Source organism: Podarcis vaucheri (assembly GCF_965113315.1).
Source record: "Podarcis vaucheri genome assembly, chromosome: 4".
Lineage (NCBI taxonomy): Eukaryota > Metazoa > Chordata > Lepidosauria > Squamata > Lacertidae > Podarcis > Podarcis vaucheri.
Genome location: NC_138762.1, coordinates 82,259,481 through 82,280,017, shown reverse-complemented (window position 1 = coordinate 82,280,017; position 20,537 = coordinate 82,259,481). Strand labels below are relative to the sequence as shown.

The 20,537-nt window shown below is 40.6% G+C and overlaps 1 protein-coding gene across 1 annotated transcript in view; it reads right to left on the bottom strand.

Annotated features, from left to right (window-relative positions):
* The window catches only part of TUBGCP3 (tubulin gamma complex component 3), a 62,035-nt gene that overhangs the window by 14,141 nt on the left and 27,357 nt on the right, over nucleotides 1–20,537 (bottom strand). Inside the window, exons 8-16 of the mRNA XM_082218594.1 lie at nucleotides 19,025–19,150; nucleotides 17,648–17,716; nucleotides 16,871–17,003; nucleotides 14,824–14,990; nucleotides 11,963–12,073; nucleotides 9,684–9,792; nucleotides 7,456–7,645; nucleotides 3,813–3,948; nucleotides 1,974–2,042 (exon numbers count right to left, since the gene is read on the bottom strand). Of these exons, the coding sequence (XP_082074720.1) occupies nucleotides 1,974–2,042; nucleotides 3,813–3,948; nucleotides 7,456–7,645; nucleotides 9,684–9,792; nucleotides 11,963–12,073; nucleotides 14,824–14,990; nucleotides 16,871–17,003; nucleotides 17,648–17,716; nucleotides 19,025–19,150 (1,110 nt within the window). The remainder of the gene's footprint in view (nucleotides 1–1,973; nucleotides 2,043–3,812; nucleotides 3,949–7,455; nucleotides 7,646–9,683; nucleotides 9,793–11,962; nucleotides 12,074–14,823; nucleotides 14,991–16,870; nucleotides 17,004–17,647; nucleotides 17,717–19,024; nucleotides 19,151–20,537) is intronic.

Genomic DNA, 20,537 nt, shown 5'->3' with positions numbered 1-20,537 from the left:
GGAGGTCAATATGTCCCTGCTGCCTCCCAGGTCTTTGTTGCAAAAATACTTCCACAATTGACCTATGGCACCCAGATATTTAACTGTCAAAAACTCAAGTCCCTGGAATTTGTACAAACTAAATTTTATCGTTCCCTACTAGGGTTACCTACCTGTGTCCCTAACACTGTCGTTAGGCTGGAGGTTGGCCAACTCCCTATTAATGCCAGGATATGGATCTTGAAGATTCACTTCTGGCTAAAACTCATATTTTTCCCAGTGGGAGTGGCTCCACTGACTTTACTAGACCCGTTCCAGTCTAAATGGAGATTGTCGCTTTATGAAAAACTGAGGGGCCTGGGGCTTTCCTCACAAGAACTTATAGCCTCAGGCTTTGAAAAAGCTAAAATGATGGTGAGCCAGCGAATAGGAGATGTAGAGCTTCAGGACCATATGAGCAAGATAGATAAATATCCAGCTATCCAAGATTACAGAAAAGGGTTTAACCTAACCCCATATTTGATGGACCTACAAATCGCAAGATATAGGCGGGCGTTTACCCTTACTAGATTTGATGTATTGCCATCTGCCTTACTAAAGGGCAGATACGAAGGCACACCCTATGCTGAACGAGTTTGCCCATGTGGTCTGAAGGAGGTGGAAACGGCCTCACATGTGCTGTTACACTGCGACCTTTACGGGGATATCAGGTTACTGTTTATCTCCCCTATCGTTCAGAAATTTCCAGGTCGATCTGAATCTCAGCGGCTGAAAATCCTACTAGGAGACAAAAACCCAGAAGTAACATTGAAAGTGGCCAAGTTTTCTGCGGCCGCGATCAAGCGGAGGGCATTAGCTGTAAAAGAAGTAAAAGATATGACCCCTGGATAACCCCCCCCTTTTTCTTTTTAAGCCCATACATATACTGTAGTGCATATACGAGTATGTATATGTGTGTGGGTGTGGGTGTATATGTGCATTGTTTTCATGTATAATTTTACAACTTTTAACTGACACCATCATTCCCTTCTAAATTATTTGCTGCTTTTTTTTCCCCCTTTCTTCTGGTCTATGACCGTAATAAATTATTCAGTCCATGGCTAAGGTTACAGGCAGGCCCAAAATTCAAACTACAGGTCTACATTCTCTTTACAGGTTCAAATTCTATTTTTATATAGTTGTATTAAAGCTTGCTATTTTATATACAACAGCTTTACGGATGTTAGGAATGCCTTCCACCACATTTTTCTTCTTTACCAAAGATGGATTGCTGTTTTTTGTTTAAAAAAAGAAGATATCAAACAGTTAACAATATCCTAAATATAAAGAAATTGGTTACACAGCCCTGCAACTACTTACAATCTACAGAGGAAAATCAGAGCATGAAAAAATGGATTAACAAATTAGGAAAGTGAGATATTATCTTCCTTTCACTAAACTATACATACCTTGCTGGTCAAACTCTCACTTCTGACACCTTGTTCAGAAAGCAATGCTATTCTTTACATATAGTAAAAGCATTCTGAACAATAGTGCTGCTATTTTCTCATCTGTTTTAATGAATACTACACATCAGATTTTATTTAAAGAGTACAAATAGGTTCCCCTAAAATACATCTCATAGTTCTTGCAAATTATCCCAAATTAGTTGCTACAGTTTCAGAATAATGGATGAAAATGAAAATCCATTTATTAAGTACTTTCTAAAAATCTCCGACAGAACAAATGAATTATTTATTTCAAATAATGAAAGTCTTAAAATGTAGCATTTTAACACTCATTAATAATTTAGGAAAATTGAGAGTTTGGCTGTACTCTTAATACAATGGGTACATCCAAGATAGCAAGCAGTCTCTTTAATCATGCAATGCTAAAAGTACAAAGGCTATTTTAGTAACAAAGTATTTAAGTGAAGTAAGTGGGGGTGGGGGTGAAAATTGACAAACTGAGATAGATATAGAGCTAGAGAAATAGAAATATACATATATCCTTACTGTTGCAATCGGTCCGTCAACATGATAGTCTAAGCTGAAAACATCCCAACCAGTATCACCGGGAGACACCTTAAAAAGAATTATCAGCATTTAACCAAATCACATATATTGTTATTTAGCTGTTTTCCAATAGTTATTTAGCTGTTAGGAATGAACCTGTTTTACTTTACTCAATCAAAAATGGACGGGAGGGATTCCCCCCTCCCCATACTTTCTTATTGGCCACAGAATGCAAGTCTGAAATTGGGAGATACCATGTTTATCAGCACACAGGGGATGGGAGGTCCCTTAGAAACCCTTTCTAGGAACAGTGGTACCTCAGTTTACGAACTTAATCCATTCCGGAAGTCTGTTCTTAAACCGAAACCGTTCTTAAACCGAGGCACGCTTTCCCTAATGAGGCCTCCCGCCGCCGGTGCCCTTCCACCGTGCGGATTTCGTTCTTAGACTGAGGTAAAGTTCTCAAACCAGGACACTATTTCTGGTTTTGCAGAGTTTGTAAACCGAATAGTTCATAAACAGGGCTGTTCTTAAACCGAGGTACGACTGTGTTGTCACTGTATATCCAGGTCAGCAGGGAGAAGCACATATAAACATGAGAGAACCATGTCCTCCCTAGTACAGTGGTACCTCGGGTTAAGAACTTAATTCGTTCTGGAGGTCCGTTCTTAACCTGAAACTGTTCTTAACCTGAGGTACCACTTTAGCTAATGGGGCCTCCCACTGCCGCCATGCGATTTCTATTCTCATCCTGAAGCAAAGTTCTTAACCCGAGGTACTATTTCTGGGTTAGCAGAGTCTGTAACCTGAAACGTCTTTAACCTGAAGCGTCTGTAACCCGAGGTACCACTGTACTAAGTGGAATAGTACAACTCATCAGCACATCCTTAAAAGGACCACATCAGGGTAAGTTCAGTAGCACTATAACCACAATCTAGAGTTAAGCACACTTCCGACCCCGGAAATAAGGCGGCTTAGGTATGCTGAACCTATACTGATCAGCAGACATTCCACCAGACTACAGATGGAAAGAGATGAGCACAAACGGCCTCTCCATCAGTTTTGATGAAAGAGGGGCTACATCCAAGCTCCTTCCTCAACTGCCATCAGCAGCTAGTCCATCAGGCTATGGGCAAGGGACGGATAGGGAACGGCAGGGCCTCTTCATCTGCTTTCTTAATGAGCGACGCCTGACTCCTCCTCTTATTGAAATCTTTCCATTCTACCTAGTCACTCTGTAACAAAGATAAAGTGCTTGAGTTTGCTTTTTCCCTTCCCCAACACAGCCCCCTTTCCTTTTGTGTCATGTCTTTTAGATTGTAAGCCTGAGGACAGGAACAGTCTTATCACAGACAATTGTAAGTGGTTCTGGGAGCCTTTTTCGGTTGAAGAGCAGAGTTTAAAAAATGATTTAAAATAAATAAATAAATGAAATGAAATACAACTGGACTGTAGCCTTAATTTTTATAAAACACACATAGCTATAAGTGTGCTCTATCTATAACTGACAAAAGAGCACATTTACCATTGCAGTTTACCAAACTGTGCAGTTTACCATTGTAAACCGCACAGAAAACCTTGCATTGTGGAGCGGCACTCAAATGCCATAAACAAAACAAACAAATAAATAATACAAAAACCAAAGCTCCTTTTCAGAGAAATAATAGTTAAAAACTACACTGACAGGTGAGAAAATCAGATTTTGCGTGCAAGACAAGGCAATGCTATTTTCCAATGCTGACCTCAGATGCCATTTTAGCAATTAAATTTTTTTTAAAAACAAACCAATATTCTCATAAAATGCTAAAGTGGTTTTTTGTTGTTGTTGTTTTAAAGTACCTCCAAAAGTCTGACATCCAGGCGTTTGAGGATCTCAGGGTTATCAAACTGTGCATTTGTTGCCCTGACAGCTGTTTCCAGGATTCCTGTCAGATTATGCTGATACAAAGTGGTAGCTGGTCTCGCAAGCTCTGGCCTAAAATAATAAAAGGGAGATAAATGGAAAGATAGATACACAATTTACATAATAGCCCAGTTGTCATCTAGCTGCAGGCACAATGGACTAACTATGCAATATATTTTGAGCCCACACAATAGTGAACAGATTATCCTTTCCAAACAGTGAGCTATCAAATGTTTTGTGTGTGTGTGTAATTACGAGTATTTAAGCTGAGGATTTCCACACACAAAAATGACCCTGCACGATATACCTGTGCTCCTATGAGACAGGGACCAGTATGACATTTCAGCTACAGCTGCACACCCCTTAGCAACCATCTCAAACAGAGTCAATTCACACAACTTTTCAGGGCATGGGCAGCTGCTCATTGCTGGAGCACCTGCCTTTTCAGATTCAAACCTCAGCATTCCGGGCAGGGATGGGAATGCCTCGTCTCAGAAACCCTAGAGAGACACTGCCAGTCCATGTAGGCAACACTGAGCTAGATGGACACATGGTCTGACATGGTATATAAAGCATCTTCCTAAGTCGTATGTTCCTATGTTTTTCAGATTCGGAAGAGGTGGGTTGTTAGACTTACGAGCAATTCTGGAGGACTCCTCACCAGGCTGCAATGTCACAACTCACTCAACTCAGCAGTACAGCGGTACCTTGGTAGTCAAACGGCTTGGCTCCCGATCAAATCAGCTTCCAGACGCTGCAAACCCAGAAGTGAGTGTTCCGGTTTGCAAACGTTTTTCAGAAGCTGAACATCTGACACGGCTTCCATGGCTTCCAAATGAGTGCAGGATGTTCCTGCAGCCAATTGGAAGCCGCGCCTTGGTTTCTGAATGATTTCGGGAGTCAAACGGACTCAAAGAATGGATTAAATTTGGGAACCGAGGTACCACTGTACTCAAGTCCATCATAGCTTTTCTACTCAGTAATATCCTTTTCGATAGGAGGCAACCAATTTTATTTTATTTTTTAAAAAAATAGGTTTAAAGAACTTCCCATAATCAAGCTGACAGGATTTTGTGCAAATTCTGATAACTAAATTTGGGGTGGGGAAAGAAGAAGGTTAAGCTTGAGGGAGCATTGATAGGAAAATGGCTTTAGTTTCAGAACAACCGCCTCTGTTGGCATATCTGAGAAACAGCCACTGTTTAGACCAAAAACTGCAGTAACAATGTCAAGATTTGGTCAACAACCCTAAGTTCTAAAAGCATTTTAAAAGAGTAATAAAATGAAAGCAGAATCTCTACAAATTCTAACAAGTAGCTTGGGCATTTCAGTTTAAATTCTATCACCAAAGAAAATGGAGGGTTCTAAGCTAATGTTCTCGATAAACTTGAAACAGTAAATTTAAAATTCCACGTCAAAAGATATTTCTTTGCACTAAAACATGCCCCTTCGCTGCTTGACGCACCAAAGCGTACTGATTTCACGTCTCATCATTATGCTGCTGCACTTTAGTGCAGAGATGCTACATCAATTCAGCTCTTGGACAAACAGACATCTCTTTGATGTCTAGCAAGTAAATGGACTCTTTTGTAATGAAAAATCAGCATTATGGTGGGGGAAAGGAATGCGAGGACATGCAGGAAGCCTGCCTTTATACTTTAAAAACCCCATCCTAAGGGAAAGCCCAATATGCTTTTAAAAAATACTGGCACCAAGGGAGGCAGATGTGGGGGTTTGATGTTAAATACAGGATCTAAGTTTAAAAGCTGTAGATTTAAGTGCACATTTAAGATGAATATATTTTGATACGTTCATCAAAGGTCAGTCTTCACTTTCTGCTGATCAGAATGTTATTCAGTGGCAGCGGCTACTGAATAGTTAAAGCCCAAGCAAATCTGAATTTAGGTCCCTAGTACTTCTAGATTAGCCTATAAGTGGAATGAGACAAAGAGAACTGGAAAAGCTGAAGGTTGGGGGTTGTACGGTAATGCAAAGTACCAACTTTAAGTTATAAGTCTACGGCTTCGCTACTGTTTCTCCAGAACAGTGGGCGCAACCCATTACCTCTCCAACAAACAGGCCAGCACATACAAAATGAGATACCCACTGGTAGTCTTGAGCCCTGCCCTTCATCGGCCTTAGCCTCTTCTACAGATAAACTCTGTTGATGTTGTTTGTGGGGTTGGGGGAGGGACACTGCAACTGTGACACAACATCAATTAAACATATGCACACAAGACTCTAAAAATGCAACTGGAGCTGAACACTATGCACACGTTCAACCAATAGATGGGAGGTCAGGCACATAGAAGATGCAAGTCAGACATGCTGTTGCCATGCTCATACACAATGAACACAAAAACTAGAATGACTGCTCTGCAAAGAGCAAAACTATTTCCAGCAATCGTAGAACTGTAGAGATGGATTGCAGAAAAGTTTTGCCCAATGTGGGGCTCAAACCCACGACCCTGATATTAAGAGTCTAATGCTCTACTGACTGAGCTATCTCCCTTGGGTGTACTTAGTCACCTGCACATTGAAATACTGAAAGGATTTGTGCTGTTATAAAAATGATGGTAATCCTAAATAAGATAGGACACAATAGAAAGGGAAATGGGAGAAGGAGATAAGAGCAGAACCCCTCCCAGTCCTTCAAAAGTTGCAATATGCTGCCAACAATGTCTGGGGCTAAGGAAGTCAAGTAATAGATTACACCTGTTCTCCACCCTCATGTATGTGTGTGTAAAAGTCTTGCTGCATAATGTTTACAGTCATTAAATTTGGAGCCATTAAGCATGGACATGGTTTAAAAACAGATTATACATTTAATGAACTGGTTCATATGTCACGGTAAACTAAGTAGAAATAAGCCATGGCTTATAGTGAATAATAAGGGTGTTGTTGCGTACTACTTAACCGCTCCTTAACAGTCAAGCAGTCCTCAGTCAAAAACCGTCAATTGTTTAACAGGAAGAATTGAGCAACGTACAACAGGATACTGCTCACTCATGGCAAGCCATGGTTTGTTTCTCACTGTGGCTCAATGTGACATGTGAACCAGCCCAATATCATAAGTAGAATTCAAGATTATAGGTTGCACCCAACAGCTATCCCATTAGTGCAAGGAGTTCTGCTTGTGCAATGGAACTTCCCCAACCTCTCCCCCATGCACCCCCAAACCCTAACCACCCAGAGCAGATTTGGGGGTGCAGGGAGAGGAGGGGGGGGGAGTCCCATTGGAATGGCTTTGTTGGACACAACACTAGCAATACCATTTATTTGTGGAAGAGCAGTGTTCTTCAACATCTGGCAATTCTGTTCCACTTAGAACCTGAAAGAACCAAATACTACCCAATATAAAAGCTAAAGAATTGCTTTGTTAATACTATATACTGAACCTAAAGAAGCATAACACAACACTGAACATATTAATAAAAGCAATAAAGTACATTTGTATTTTAATCATAAGTTTTATTGTTGGACCAGAGGCTTAACAAAACCCTATTTTAGATTTCAATCAATCTTCTCTTCCAGTACAAACATTTAAATTCAATAATATTACAATCCACATTCACTTACTTAAGCAAGTCCATTAAGTGCCTGATAAAATCTCCTTGACCGAGAAGTAAGTAGCGCCTCATGGCCTGCATGTGCTCCAGTAAATTGTACTTTTTATTGAGAACATCTAGCAAGTATTTGCTAGTCTCAAAATATGCAGCATCTATTTTTCCCTGAAATGCGTTTTCCAAATCCGTGAACATTTCAGCAGCTGTTACAAGAAGAAGAAAATGGTTACCGAGACTGCAGATAGGTACTCTTTTAATATTTTTTTTTATTAAATGAGAGCAGAGTACAATTACTAAATTTCACCTCTGAAAACACCTAATTGACTTGAGTTTCTACACATTAGTTCAGCAATACCATGGCTTGCTAGGGAATGGGAAGGGATAGGATACATCTGAATCTTATAGGGTCCTAAATGCAGAATTTTCAGAATGCGTTATCTTCTGAAATAAAATATTCTATCAACACAAAAACTACAGTAACTACTTCACATATTCTTAAACTGGAAGAAACATTTTAGAGATAGCTTTGCAATACTAATGCTAGTGCGCCCTACTCAGATCGTGCCCACCCAGCTCTTCCTTTTGCCAAGCTGGAAGGAAACAAACCACAGCAGTGGTTTAGCATTACATGCAAACCAGCACTCATGGTTTGCTTCTCTTCAAACAAACCATAGGAGGAAGCCAAGAACAAAGAGATGGACTAGATGTGCAGCATAATCTAGCCACAAGTAAGTGCCACTGTGCTCAAAGGGGTTTGCTTCCAGGTAAGTTTACAAAAGATTGCAGCCTAAGAAGGTGACCACAACAAAGCAAAATCAGTCATTATCTTTGTGAAAAACATTACTCTCTTTTTATCAAGCTCGCTTTTAAAAGCTACTAAATTAATGTAATTAAGGCCAGAAAACGTCCACCTAATGGAATATTAAGATCTATGCACTCTCAATTCATTATATAACTCACTATTTCTTAAAGCTAGCAAAAGGGGTATCTGCCCAAGCAGATGTAGATGCGAAAGAGCAGATCTCATTGGACTACATGGAACTGCACATCTCCATCCGGAGCCATTTGTTGCAAGCAGCAAAGCATGACTACAGCTGAACTGAGGCAATAGTTATTACCCGTGCCGTCCTATACCAGTCTACAGAAAAGCCCCATTGATTTCAGTGGGACTTACTTCAGGTGAGGGTGAGGATTGCAGCTTAAATTGGTAAAAATGTAAACACAAAATTATTATTTTCTTTAAAAAAACAAACCTAGATACTGTAAAGGAAAGCTGAAGGAATGTTGCAAGAGCAGCTGACTTTAAAATACACGATTTGTTTTAATAAATGCTTATATTTTTCATCAAGTACTGAAGATGTTTATCGGACAAATAAAAATTCTATTCTTAGCAGCTTATCTCAAAGACTTTCTTGAACTAACAAGCAACGTCTGAACAATAAGACCGACCTACCACTACACCAGAACATTATAAATCATGTGGCTGCATTTAGAAGCAAGGTATAATCAAAGTATGGACACAAAGTTCTGGCCAAGTAGTGCTTATCAAATGCCACATTTCTTATAAATACTTTGGTGCAAATTAAACAATTAAATGTAAATAAGAAGTTAAGAAGAGATTTGAAGAGACTTACGAAAATGCAAGATACAAGTTCTTCCTAGAACATGGTATATTTTTCAGATGCCACTTGGTGGAATCAAACTGAATTGCCCAGTAGGAGTCATCACATGATTATATTTTAACGGTAACAGTCACAATGCAATGGGGAAGTGGTCATTTGTACTAACAACTTCATATGCCCACATGGAATCATCCTACATGTAGATGTACAATACCAGAAGTGCAAAAAACAGCTCCCCTCAAAGGTGGTACGATGCAATATTGGGGTTTTACAAACAGGTATCACTCTTTCTCCCATAAGGGCTGCACTTCCTACATAAATCCTACAATTATCCAAGGGTTGCCATCCAAGTTGGCAGGAATACTAAAGGTTCTTTCACAGATACCATGTAGACTGCAAAGATAGTGTTTACTCAATGCATTGGCCAAAGACCCCACCCCACAAAGCCCCCACATTTGAACTTCGTATAATTTCAGGCAAAGATTATTTGTAAAATCAACAAGGTCAGAAACAAGGCTAATGTGGTTCTTCTAGAGTGATGTGTACAAACAAAGGAGGTATTCTGTTATGTGACACTCAAAGTGCATAACGATACAATACTCTTATTCTAATTTCATACCATCTTTTGGAGAATCTGCAGATTTGGCCACAGCTATCGTCTTTGATGATGGACTTTGGTCATGACAAACCTGATGCAAGAAGTTTATGGATTTTCCTATTAGGAGAACCTAAATATAAATGCAAGGCATCTTCAGAAGTTATTTTTTAAAGGTTTTATAAAGAGAAACAGTACATTTTCAGCAAGTATATTTCACTTACTAAGTCAGCATAAATAAATAGCACACTATTTTTATTTCTCAACAGTCCTTCATCAAAAGATTCAAGGACAGTTGTGACTAAAGTTCACACAATGTATAAATACAATTTACACCCAACAAATAAACATAATGCAAACTTACAAAAAGTGAACTGAAAACCTGGAGGTGGGGGGAGAGACCCTAAAAAGCAGAAGAGGACAAAAGTCCAAAAATCACCTGAATCTAGAATGCCTGAGCAAGCTGAAAAGCTTGTCCTGTTGGCGTCCAAAGGGCATTCCAAAGTCAAGGCACCATTACAGAAAAGGCTCCTCTTTTGTGGGAGTGCAATATGCCTCTTATGAAGAGGATACTTGGTGCATGGCCACTGCAGGAGATCTTAAGCCACAGATAGGCTAGTATGGGAAGAGGTGCTGTTTCAGTTACAGTCACACCTCAGGTTACAGATGCTTCAGGTTGCGCAATTTCGGGATGCGCATCGTGCCGAACCCGCAAGTACCGGAACGGGTTACTTCTGGGTTTCGGTGCTTTGCGCATGCGCAGAAACACCAAAACACAACCTGCGCGTGTGCAGACTCAGTGCTGCGGGTTGCGAACGTGCTTCCCACACGGATCACGTTCGCAACCCAAGCATCCACGGTATATGGGTTCCAAGCCATTTAGGGCTGTTCCAAGATAAGCACCAGCCCCTTAAACTTAGCTCAGAACTGAACAAGCAGCCAATGCAGATCTCTCAAGATAGGCATAAACATGAACAACTCTGGTTGCACTCATCAATATTCCAGCAGCTGAGTTCTGCATGTCATCTTTAAGGACAACCCCACGTACTATGGTCATCCAGCTGGGAGGTTCGTGGGATCACCATGACTAGGCTATCCCTGCTCACTTTCACCAGCATGTAAAAACCAAACCAAGGCAGATATTAAAACAAATGATATTCAGAAGAACTGCTGTGCATTCCAACTGTGTTTTCTAGACTGAGAGATATATTTTAAATATTCTGATGGAAATCACAGGTGAGGAGAAACACCTATCATATCGGCCCACTAGTGTAAAAAGGCAGCCATGAAGGAGGCCCACAGCAAAGTCAGCAACAGTCAGGAGCATTCAGCTCAGTTTAAGGGTTAGTTTCTTGCCAACACAGAGATCATTAGGATGATCTGATAATTTACCATAAGAAATGATACATGGGTGCAAGTCCTGGGAAGACCTGATCTGATCCCGGCCTTGCAGGATTTTTTCCACCTGGCCTAGGAGGGTGGGGCCCCGACGGACTTCAGCTACAAAAGCTGAAGCTGCTGAAGAGACTTTTGGGCTGCTTTATCGTCTAGGTGGCTTTGTTGTGGAGGTGTGTCGCTGTTGTTATTATTTATATTAATTTTTTGTATCTTTATTTTGGATCATCTTATGGTTTAGGTGGAAATGTAAGGTAAAGGTAAAGGGACCCCTGACCCTTAGGTCCAGTTGTGGCCAACTCTGGGGTTGCAGTGCTCATCTCGCTTTTACTGGCCGTGGGAGCTGGTGTACAGCTTCCGGGTCATGTGCCCAGCATGACTAAACCGCTTCTGGCGAACCAGAGCAGCACACGGAAACGCCGTTTACCTTCCTGCCAGAGCGGTACTATTTATCTACTTGCACTTTGACGTGCTTTTGAACTGCTAGGTTGGCAGGAGCAGGGACTGAACAAAGGGAGCTCACCCCGTCGCAGGGATTCGAACCGCCGACCTTCTGATCAGCAAGTCCTAGGCTCTGTGGTTTAACCCACAGCGCCTTAATTCTGTACTTTCTGATGTTTTATTCATTGTTATGATTACTTTTGTCATGTCTGTACGTAATTTTTTATACAGCAAGCCACAGTGATCATGGTTTTTAACTTTGGAAAAGCAGTACATTATACAAATAACATGATTGACTGAGTGCTAAGAAAGGTCTATTTGTATGAATTCTGATTCACTGTGCCCCTGTCTGGAGCCATACTTATGTCTAAAGTACAAAGAATGGTCCCCTCTGCACTTGTATGTCTGTTATTAATAGCTGAAAAAGTCAATCTAGAAATAAGGGGGAAAGTCCTTTTCCTTCATACCTTTCTTGAGTGATCCATTGTAATAAAAGAAGGAATCATGGACTTCCGCAATGTGTATTTGTCGTGCCACAACCGATCTGTTTTCACTGCAGGATCTGAAGCTACAAAGAACTGTGAACACAAAATTTAAAAATACTTAATTTTTTTTTAAAAAAGCATCAGTGCTATGTATACATTTTAAGACAGAGAATCAGAGAGACATCACTTAGGTAGAGACAGAAACCTTCCTTTTCGAAAGCTATCAGAAATAGTATCAGCTGGGATGTTATGTGCATAATGTATAAAGCACCACCAGCTGTTTGTTCTAATACGTACAATTAAACGTGAACCACAGTATAGACAATAACCAGTCTTTTAAGACTCACCAGGAAAATTCACCTAAGCCACATGCTAGTTATAAGCTACTAATGCACTTTTAAATAATTTGTAAGTTCACTGCGCCCCACTGTTTCAGGTCAGCAGCATTTTGATACTGAAACACATGGATCTGAAATGTAGAGTGGATAAAGTGTCTCAGAGTTGTGGCATATGCTAAAATCATTTAGCAGCGTGATACAGTGCAATCTGAACCAAAATACATTAGTCACATAAGAATGACACAGCAATGACTTCACTATAACTAACAACACTTCCAATACAGCTCATTACAGTGGTACCTCGGGTTAAGAACTTAATTCATTCCGGAGGTCTGTTCTTAACCTGAAACTGTTCTTAACCTGAAGCACCACTTTAGCTAATGGGGCCTCCCGCTGCCACCGTGCCGCCAGAGCACGATTTCTGTTCTTAACCTGAAGCACTTTTTCTGGGTTAGTGGAGTCTGTAACCTGAAGCGTATGTAACCTGAAGCGTATGTAACCCCAGGTACCACTGTATATAATGCCAACTGCATGAGACCCTTCAGTCAAATAAATGTGACACTTCCTTATTCAGCTCTTATGTTCCAGGTGCAAACAAGGTATGCATGGAGGCCGTGGGAAAGAGAACAGGGGTAGATTCATTCAAAAGTGCCCTAGAAACCAGATGTAAAACTTGAAAACATGACAACTATGCTAGAAAACAATACTAATGCATTAATATAAAAAAGCAGATATAACATGCTTTTTTTTAAAAAAAAAATCAGCTTCTTAAATTTATTACCATAGTCCCCTTTGGCAACCGGCATAGAGCTTTAATTGGAGTATTAATGAGAAAAATATAATTTCAAAATCCATCAGACAATTCAATCATCTTTGGGAGTTATAAAAGCCCTTATTTTATTACCAGGGCAAAGTAACATGCAATTAATGTATTTAGAAAACATCTAGTAAAAAATACAAAGAGAGAGAAGAGCATTTTATAATTAATCCCGTGAAAACGAGATCTTGGGAAGGGTGAAGGAAACCAAGGTCAGAACATAATTGCAATATAATTATTTTATTGATTCACTGTACCCATTCAAGGTTCTTTGAGTTTTGTTATTATATCTTGTATAGAAAGGAGTGCAGGAGAAATGGGAAATCATGGTACAATCTAACTGATGAACAAATGCCAAGGCCTTCCAACCAACAGATAAAAAGGGTGATTTTCTTACGGGGAAATTAAGAGCTTGTTTACAAAGGCAATCAGTATCCCAGAGGGTAAGTGCTAGGATATGATGGAGGGGAACCCACACATTCATATGCCCCATTGTAATTAACCTCTCTTTTTTCTAAAGGCGCTATATGACAAGCTTATTGTAGGGGTCGTATTCGCTAGAATATAGTCACTACAGTAGAGTTTATTGGGGCTTTCACCCAAGGGATTTATACAACTCATGGAAGTTTATTTTGTTGATAAAAGTTCCAAAGAAGTTTATATTGTAAAAACTGATCTCACTGATGCAAAAAAAGCAGTACAGGGTAAAATGATCATCTAAGTCTAGTCTGGCCTGGGCATAAACTGAAGTCACATCTCAAATCTATCGCTGGCTCTTCTTTACCAGATTTATGTGGGAATGAATGCTTCAGCCCAAAGCAATGACATGTGACTTACTACACTGCACTGCTACTAGTCAGCTGATATAGTCAATCCTGACCACTTATTTACTACTTCACCAAAGATTTAACACCAGGCCATCAAGAAATGCTGGCATAGTTAAGAATGAAACAAAATACATGTTCTACCTGTGATATTTTACTACTGGTAAGGTAAGGTAAGGTAAGGTAAGGTAAGGTAAGGTAAAGGACCCCTGGGTGGTTCAGTCCAGTCAAAGGCAACTATGGGGTTGCGGTGCTCATCTCACTTTTCAGGCCAAGGAAGTTGGTATTTGTCTGCAGACAGCTTTCCGGGTCATGTGGCCAGCATGACTAAACTGCTACTAGCACACGGAAGACCGTGACGAGTGCCAGAGCACATGGAAACGCCGTTTACCTTCCCACTGCAGTGGTACCTATTTATCTACCTGCACTGGTGTGCTTTCAAACTGTTGGCAGAAGCTGGGACAGAGCCACGGGAACTCACCCCATTGCGCAGATTCAAACCGCCAACCTTCTGATTAGCAAGCCCAAGAGATTCAGTGGTTTAGACAACAGCGCCACCTGCGTCCCTTTGTTACCACTGGACTCTTGTTTTGCAAGCACAAAGAACTGGACACACCAAACTAACCCCATCGTTCTTTGGATTCTGCCCACAGTGTCCAAACTGAAGTGATGCACAAGATCTTCACATGCAACTCTATTTCCAGTATAAATGTCAACTTTTTCTGCCTAGTCATGTCTCCTCTTAATTTTCTACAGCGTAGGTTCAATTCCACAATTGTGAATGAAGTGTTTCAGTGGCTTAGTTTTCCCCAAAATGGGAAACGGAAAGCAGACCTCATTTAGTGAACAGTTTATAGAACTTACTTCATGGTAGGTGTCCTCCAATTCCCCATCATAAATCCAACGATAAAGGAAATTCAAGACAGGATGCGACACAAGGCCAAGAATATGCTGCACCAGGGATCTCATATAGGGGTCGCCTGTTTTACTGTAGGCATGAACAGCTGATGCAAGTTCACCACCTTTTCTTCCTGGAGAAACATGACACACAGAGGAAAATTTAAACATACATTTTCACCTACCTGGAAAACTAATGCTACATCTGCAGCTTTGTCATACACCAAATTTCATTACGAAGCAGCTATCTGGCGTTTGAAGAGCATTCTTCAAAGGCAAAGGCAAATTTACCATTGTGCCTAATATTCCTTTTGCGGGAGTTCAGAGAAGTTGGAAGAGCACCAAAATTGCTAAGAGATTGCCATAGCTACAAGTAAAAATAGCGCACAGAGCACAAGAAGCAGAGCACTAATGTCTACTTCATTAGAGCCTTCTTTAGAGCGGGAAATGCTTCATAATTATTTCATCCACATGGGAAGACAGGGAATGGAAAGGCAGCTCTTTGGTTCCTCTAGAGATCTTCTGGACTGAGTGAGAAAGTGGATCTGATAGCATGATGAAGTAGCCACTGGCCAGGGCATTCCCCCCCCCCCAATGCTATAGAGCAGTGGTAGGAAACATGTGGTCCTCCAGATGTTGTTGGACTCCAATTCCCATCGCCTCTGACCCTTAGCTGTGCTGGTTGGGGTTGATGGGAGTTGTAATTCCACAATAGTTGGCAGGCCACAGGTTCCCCACCTGTGCTGCAGAATGAAAATATGCCCCCCCCCCGCCTCCATACTTTAATAAAGGGTCAAAGAAGCAACTAGAGTGCCTCTCTCTATCTTCAACTATCCTGACAGGGAGAAAAAAAATAGTACGCTGGTATCTTCCCCACCATAAAGAGGTCGCTATGCTGGCAAGTTTATCACCTGGATCTATGGGACGGGCAGGCTGCAAGCAAAAATGCATATACCGTATTTTCCCGTGTATAAGACTAGGTTTTCCCCCTAAAAATAATGTCAAAAATTGGGGGGGGGGCATCTTATACACAGATATATCTCCTGAGTCCCCAAAAATAGGGGGCATCTTATACATGGGGGGCGTCTTATAGACAGAATACACAAAAAGGAAAATGGAAATGGAAACTAAACACACTTCCTTTAAAATTTTGAGAGCCATCTACATCTTGTGAAGTTAAGTGAGGATAGTTTCTGTATTCTGCTAAACAATCTTTCCTAGGGCCAGTGGACATGTAACACTCCCGAGGCCTTAACTATGGTTTACAGGAGACCACAGAAACACACGCTGCCTTCAACAGCCGCAGTTCTTTGTTGGAAGAAAGGGGTTATGGCATCGTACCTGGTAGCCAGAAGCTAGGCATTCTATTTCTCAGGGTGGCAGGGAAAGGTAAGGTGAACCAAGACTTCAGTACTTTTTAACCTTGCCTGCCTGCAGAGACAGTTGTGGGAGGGAGCCCCTTCAGGGTCCCAAACAAGCAAATGTGGCTGTTTTCCGGTGGAAGCCACCATAACATGTAGTTACAGTCCAGGCTAGAAGGGGAAGGCAGGAAGCATGTATTCCCAAAGCCAATGCCTTAAACATGAGAGATTATGAGCACTCATCCAGTGCCTGCCTTTAAAGCTTATACCAATTACCAAAATACTCCCTCAGTCACTAATAGAGATGAACAGTCTTAAATCAACCACGTAATAATCTCACTTTTAAGTGCAAAACATATGAGATGCAAAACTCTACCAATAGTGCCACCATAAGGGTAATTATACGTAGTAAAAAGAAGTTATGATGAATGCATGCAGTGCTTTCAGCTACAGAGATAAATGGAATTATTTGAACGGTAAGTTAACTCCATCTATATCCACTGGAATGATATCTACATGTAAAGGTTCTTAGAATCCTCTATTTCTGCACACACATCCTTCCCAATAGTAATACTATTAATGCAATTTCATATTTCTACCATTTTAACATTCATTTTCACGCCATGTGCAGTTGTAAATATCTACCGACAAACCTTGACAGTGGTCAACAAGTGCTGCAAGTGTCTTCAATCTTATCTTAGGATCGTATGTCCAAACTAAGAGACGCCGAAGTGTTAAACTACTCTCAATCCCCAAATTTACACCTTGATCATCTTCTACCTGCAACTAAGAACAACAAGGAGCAAAGAAGAAGATTTAATCAATAATAGAAGCCCTTCAAGCTTTCCTCTACTACAAGCTTTAATTTCTAACCCCAGATATACACATGCCTAATATGTTTTGGCATTTCAAAAAAATAATGCTTAGATTGAAAGAAATGTTACAGTCATAATATAAAGAAAGGGAAGGGTAACTGAAAGCTATAATTTGAAAAGAAATAAAAAAGCAGATAAATACAAAATGATGAATGGCAGGACAGCGAGAGAATTCTGAAAGAAAAGAAATTTCTTTTGTAAGAGTTCACCATAAAGTTTCAACAGTATTACTGTAAAAGCAGTATGATTGTAACATAATTTTGTAAACATTTCTGTTAGCTAAATACATGGAAATTATTACATAGCAAACTTTCAAATAAGTAAAAGGTTTACAGGCTCATTTGCCCATGCATAACAACATAAGCAACATATAGAGTATGTTAGGAAACAGAAAGAAGTGCCATAGTTACAAAAATGTGCTATCCTGGAATCAGCTCTTGTTCTTCACAGGTAAGTAGCTATTTTACAAGCCTGTCACAGATGCAAATAGTTTATAAAGTCATATTTTGCAACTAACTTGTTGGACTCAAGCAAAAAACAGAAGTAATTATTTACCTGCGAGTGTAAAACAGACAGTAGCCTGTAGTATTCTTTGAGTTCCTGGTTTAAGGCAGCACAAAAACTCTGTAAGACAAGAACAAAAGGAATCAGTTCATATACATTCTAAAGAGCTCTGAATGCCTTGCATACAACCTGACCACTGATTTTGGGTCTCTGCATAAGCTTCACAGCAAGTTAATCTTTAAAACTCAAGAGGTCATACAAAAGCACTCCCAAGTGGCAGGAAATGTTTCAGTTCAATGGGGTGGGGAGTATAAAGAGCCACTGGGTGACTAATAAAAACAAACTCCTGCAGAGTTATTAAGATAAAATTTGCCACTAAGCTATAACTGTGTTCATTCATTAGAAATGTACAGATAGTACATAGCTGTCAATGTTTCCCTTTTTTTAAAGGGAAATTCCCTTATTCCAAATAGGATTCCTTGCAAGGAAAAGGAAAAGTTGACAGCTATGAGAAAGTAAGTGTTCTGGACAAAATACAAAATCAAACCAAATGAGAAACTGGTAAAATAAACTCAAATAAAACCCATAACAAAAACAATTAAGGCTGCACATGGGCTGCCTTTAAAGGCATTCAGAAACAGGAGTTGCAGCAGCCAGAATAACCACTGGGCCCAGAAGATCACACCACATATAAACTGTTCTGGCCCAACTGCAGCAGCTGCCTATGTACCGGCATTTTCTGGGCCAATTCAAAGTGTGGGTTTCAAACTATATGGCTTGGGACCAAAATACCTAACAGAACTTCTCTCCCAACACAAACCAACCTGTGCATTAAGATCCACATCAGAAACCCTCCCCCATGCGCTTCTGCTCCCCATCCCAGCACCTGAGACTGTTGCCTCATTCTGCATAATAAGAAGAGACGAAGTACCCGCTGGGTCAGGCCAGCTGGCTATCTAGTACAGCATTCTGTTCCCACAGTGGCCAACCAGATGCCTGTGGGCAGCCTGCAAGCTGAGTGCAATAGCACTCTGCCCACCTGTGGTTCCATCAACTGGTATTCAGAAGCATGAATCCTCTGACAATAGAGGTAGAACATTGCTGTTGAGGATAGTAGCCACTGACAGCCTTGTTCTTCATGAATTTGCCTAATCCTCTTTCAAAGCCATCCAGGTTGGTGCCATCACTGCCTCCGGTGTGAGCACGCTCCATAATTCAGCCGTGTGTGGCATGAACTACTTTTATTTGTCATGAATATTCCAACATTCAGCTTCACTGGAGATCCACAAGTTCTAGTGTTATTTCCTGTCTATTGCCAGGTCTCTCATCCCATACCACACCAGTAACAACCTGTCAAGCAAAACAACAACAACAAACGAAATAAGCAAAACCAAATATTTTGAAGACTTCTGGGTTTTGCCCACATACCTGACCCACTAATCCAAATGCACGTTCCACGCTCCTCTGGTCAGTATACTTTCTTATTTTGTTATGCAGCCACCCTAATTCAGCAAGCCGGCTTGTTGTATCTCTCAGAGACTTGGAAATGCTCACCTAAAGTATTAAGAAATAAATGATGAACAAATAGTTAGAAGACTGGCATTAAATAAGCGTAGGATGAAACAAGCTCTAATGAACAAGATAAGGCATAAATCCAATTTTCCACTAGAACCTGACAAGGTGTTGATCACATTCAGTATTGTTGATCTTCAACAGAAAGAATATTCTATTAAGCAGTTACTTCTAAATGAGGAACAGAACCAGGCATGAGAACAAACAGGTCTTATGCCAGACATTTCCATATCCACTATAAATCTATTATGGCGAGACTCAAAATGGATTTTTTACTTTTGTCCTGCTCTCTAAATTGTAATCTTGCAGCTAGAAATTATGTTATTACAGATTTTGTAAGCTGCTCTAAGAGTCTTTTTTGCCTTAAGAGTGGAGTAAAAATGTTTTAAGCAAATTAAACAAGTAAGTTCGGATGGTTCATAATGTCAGATGTAGCAAGTCACTGAGAGTCTACAGCTCTACGCACCGTGGAAAATATGGCCCTCTAGATGTTGGGCTCCAACCCTCATCAGCCCCAGGCAGCATGACCAATGGTCAAGGAAGGAGTCCAACATCTGGAGGGCCAGATTCCCTGTGCCAGCCCTCTGTGTTCCCTGGACCAGTTTATTATTGGTTCTCTAGCTTCTTATTCCTAGAAAGCACTATTGTCTCCAAATGAGTAGCGTTTCAACTACTTCCCATGACTCAGTCTAAATCATTCTATGGGAAGCGACCTTCAGTTACGTCTGTGGCTCCTGAAGTAATCCTCACATTTTATACACTGACCCTTAAAGAAGGAATGCCTCTCTCAAATGCTCTAACTAAACTCTCTTCCTCAGGCTGCCTCCAATTTCCTTCTATATACTGTTGCTTGACTGGATTACACATAAGTAATCATTTTTTAAAAATATGTACAGTGGTGCCCCGCAAGACAAATGCCTCGCAAGACAGAAAACCCACTAGACGAAAGGGTTTTCCGTTTTTGAGCTGCTTCGCAAGACGATTTTCCCTATGGGCTTGCTTTGCAAGACGAAAACGTCTTGCGAGTGTTCCGATTTTTTTTCGCTTTCCCCCCCCTTTTTCTAAGCCGCTAATCCGCTAATAGCCTTTTAGCCGCTAATCCGCTAAGCCTTTAATAGCCGCTAAGCCTTTAATAGCCGCTAAACCGCTAATAGCGCTAATCCGCTAATAGGGTTGCTTTGCAAGACGAAAAAACCCCTAGACGAAGAGACTCGCAGGATGGATTAATTTCGTCTTGCGAGGCACCACTGCATCTCACCCGTATAGGCTGACAGCTTGAAGTGAGTTTTTTAAATACAGGGCTATCTGAAAAACATGTTATTTCTATAAACTACCCTCCTAAGCTCCACAGATAAAAGTCCCTGGAAAA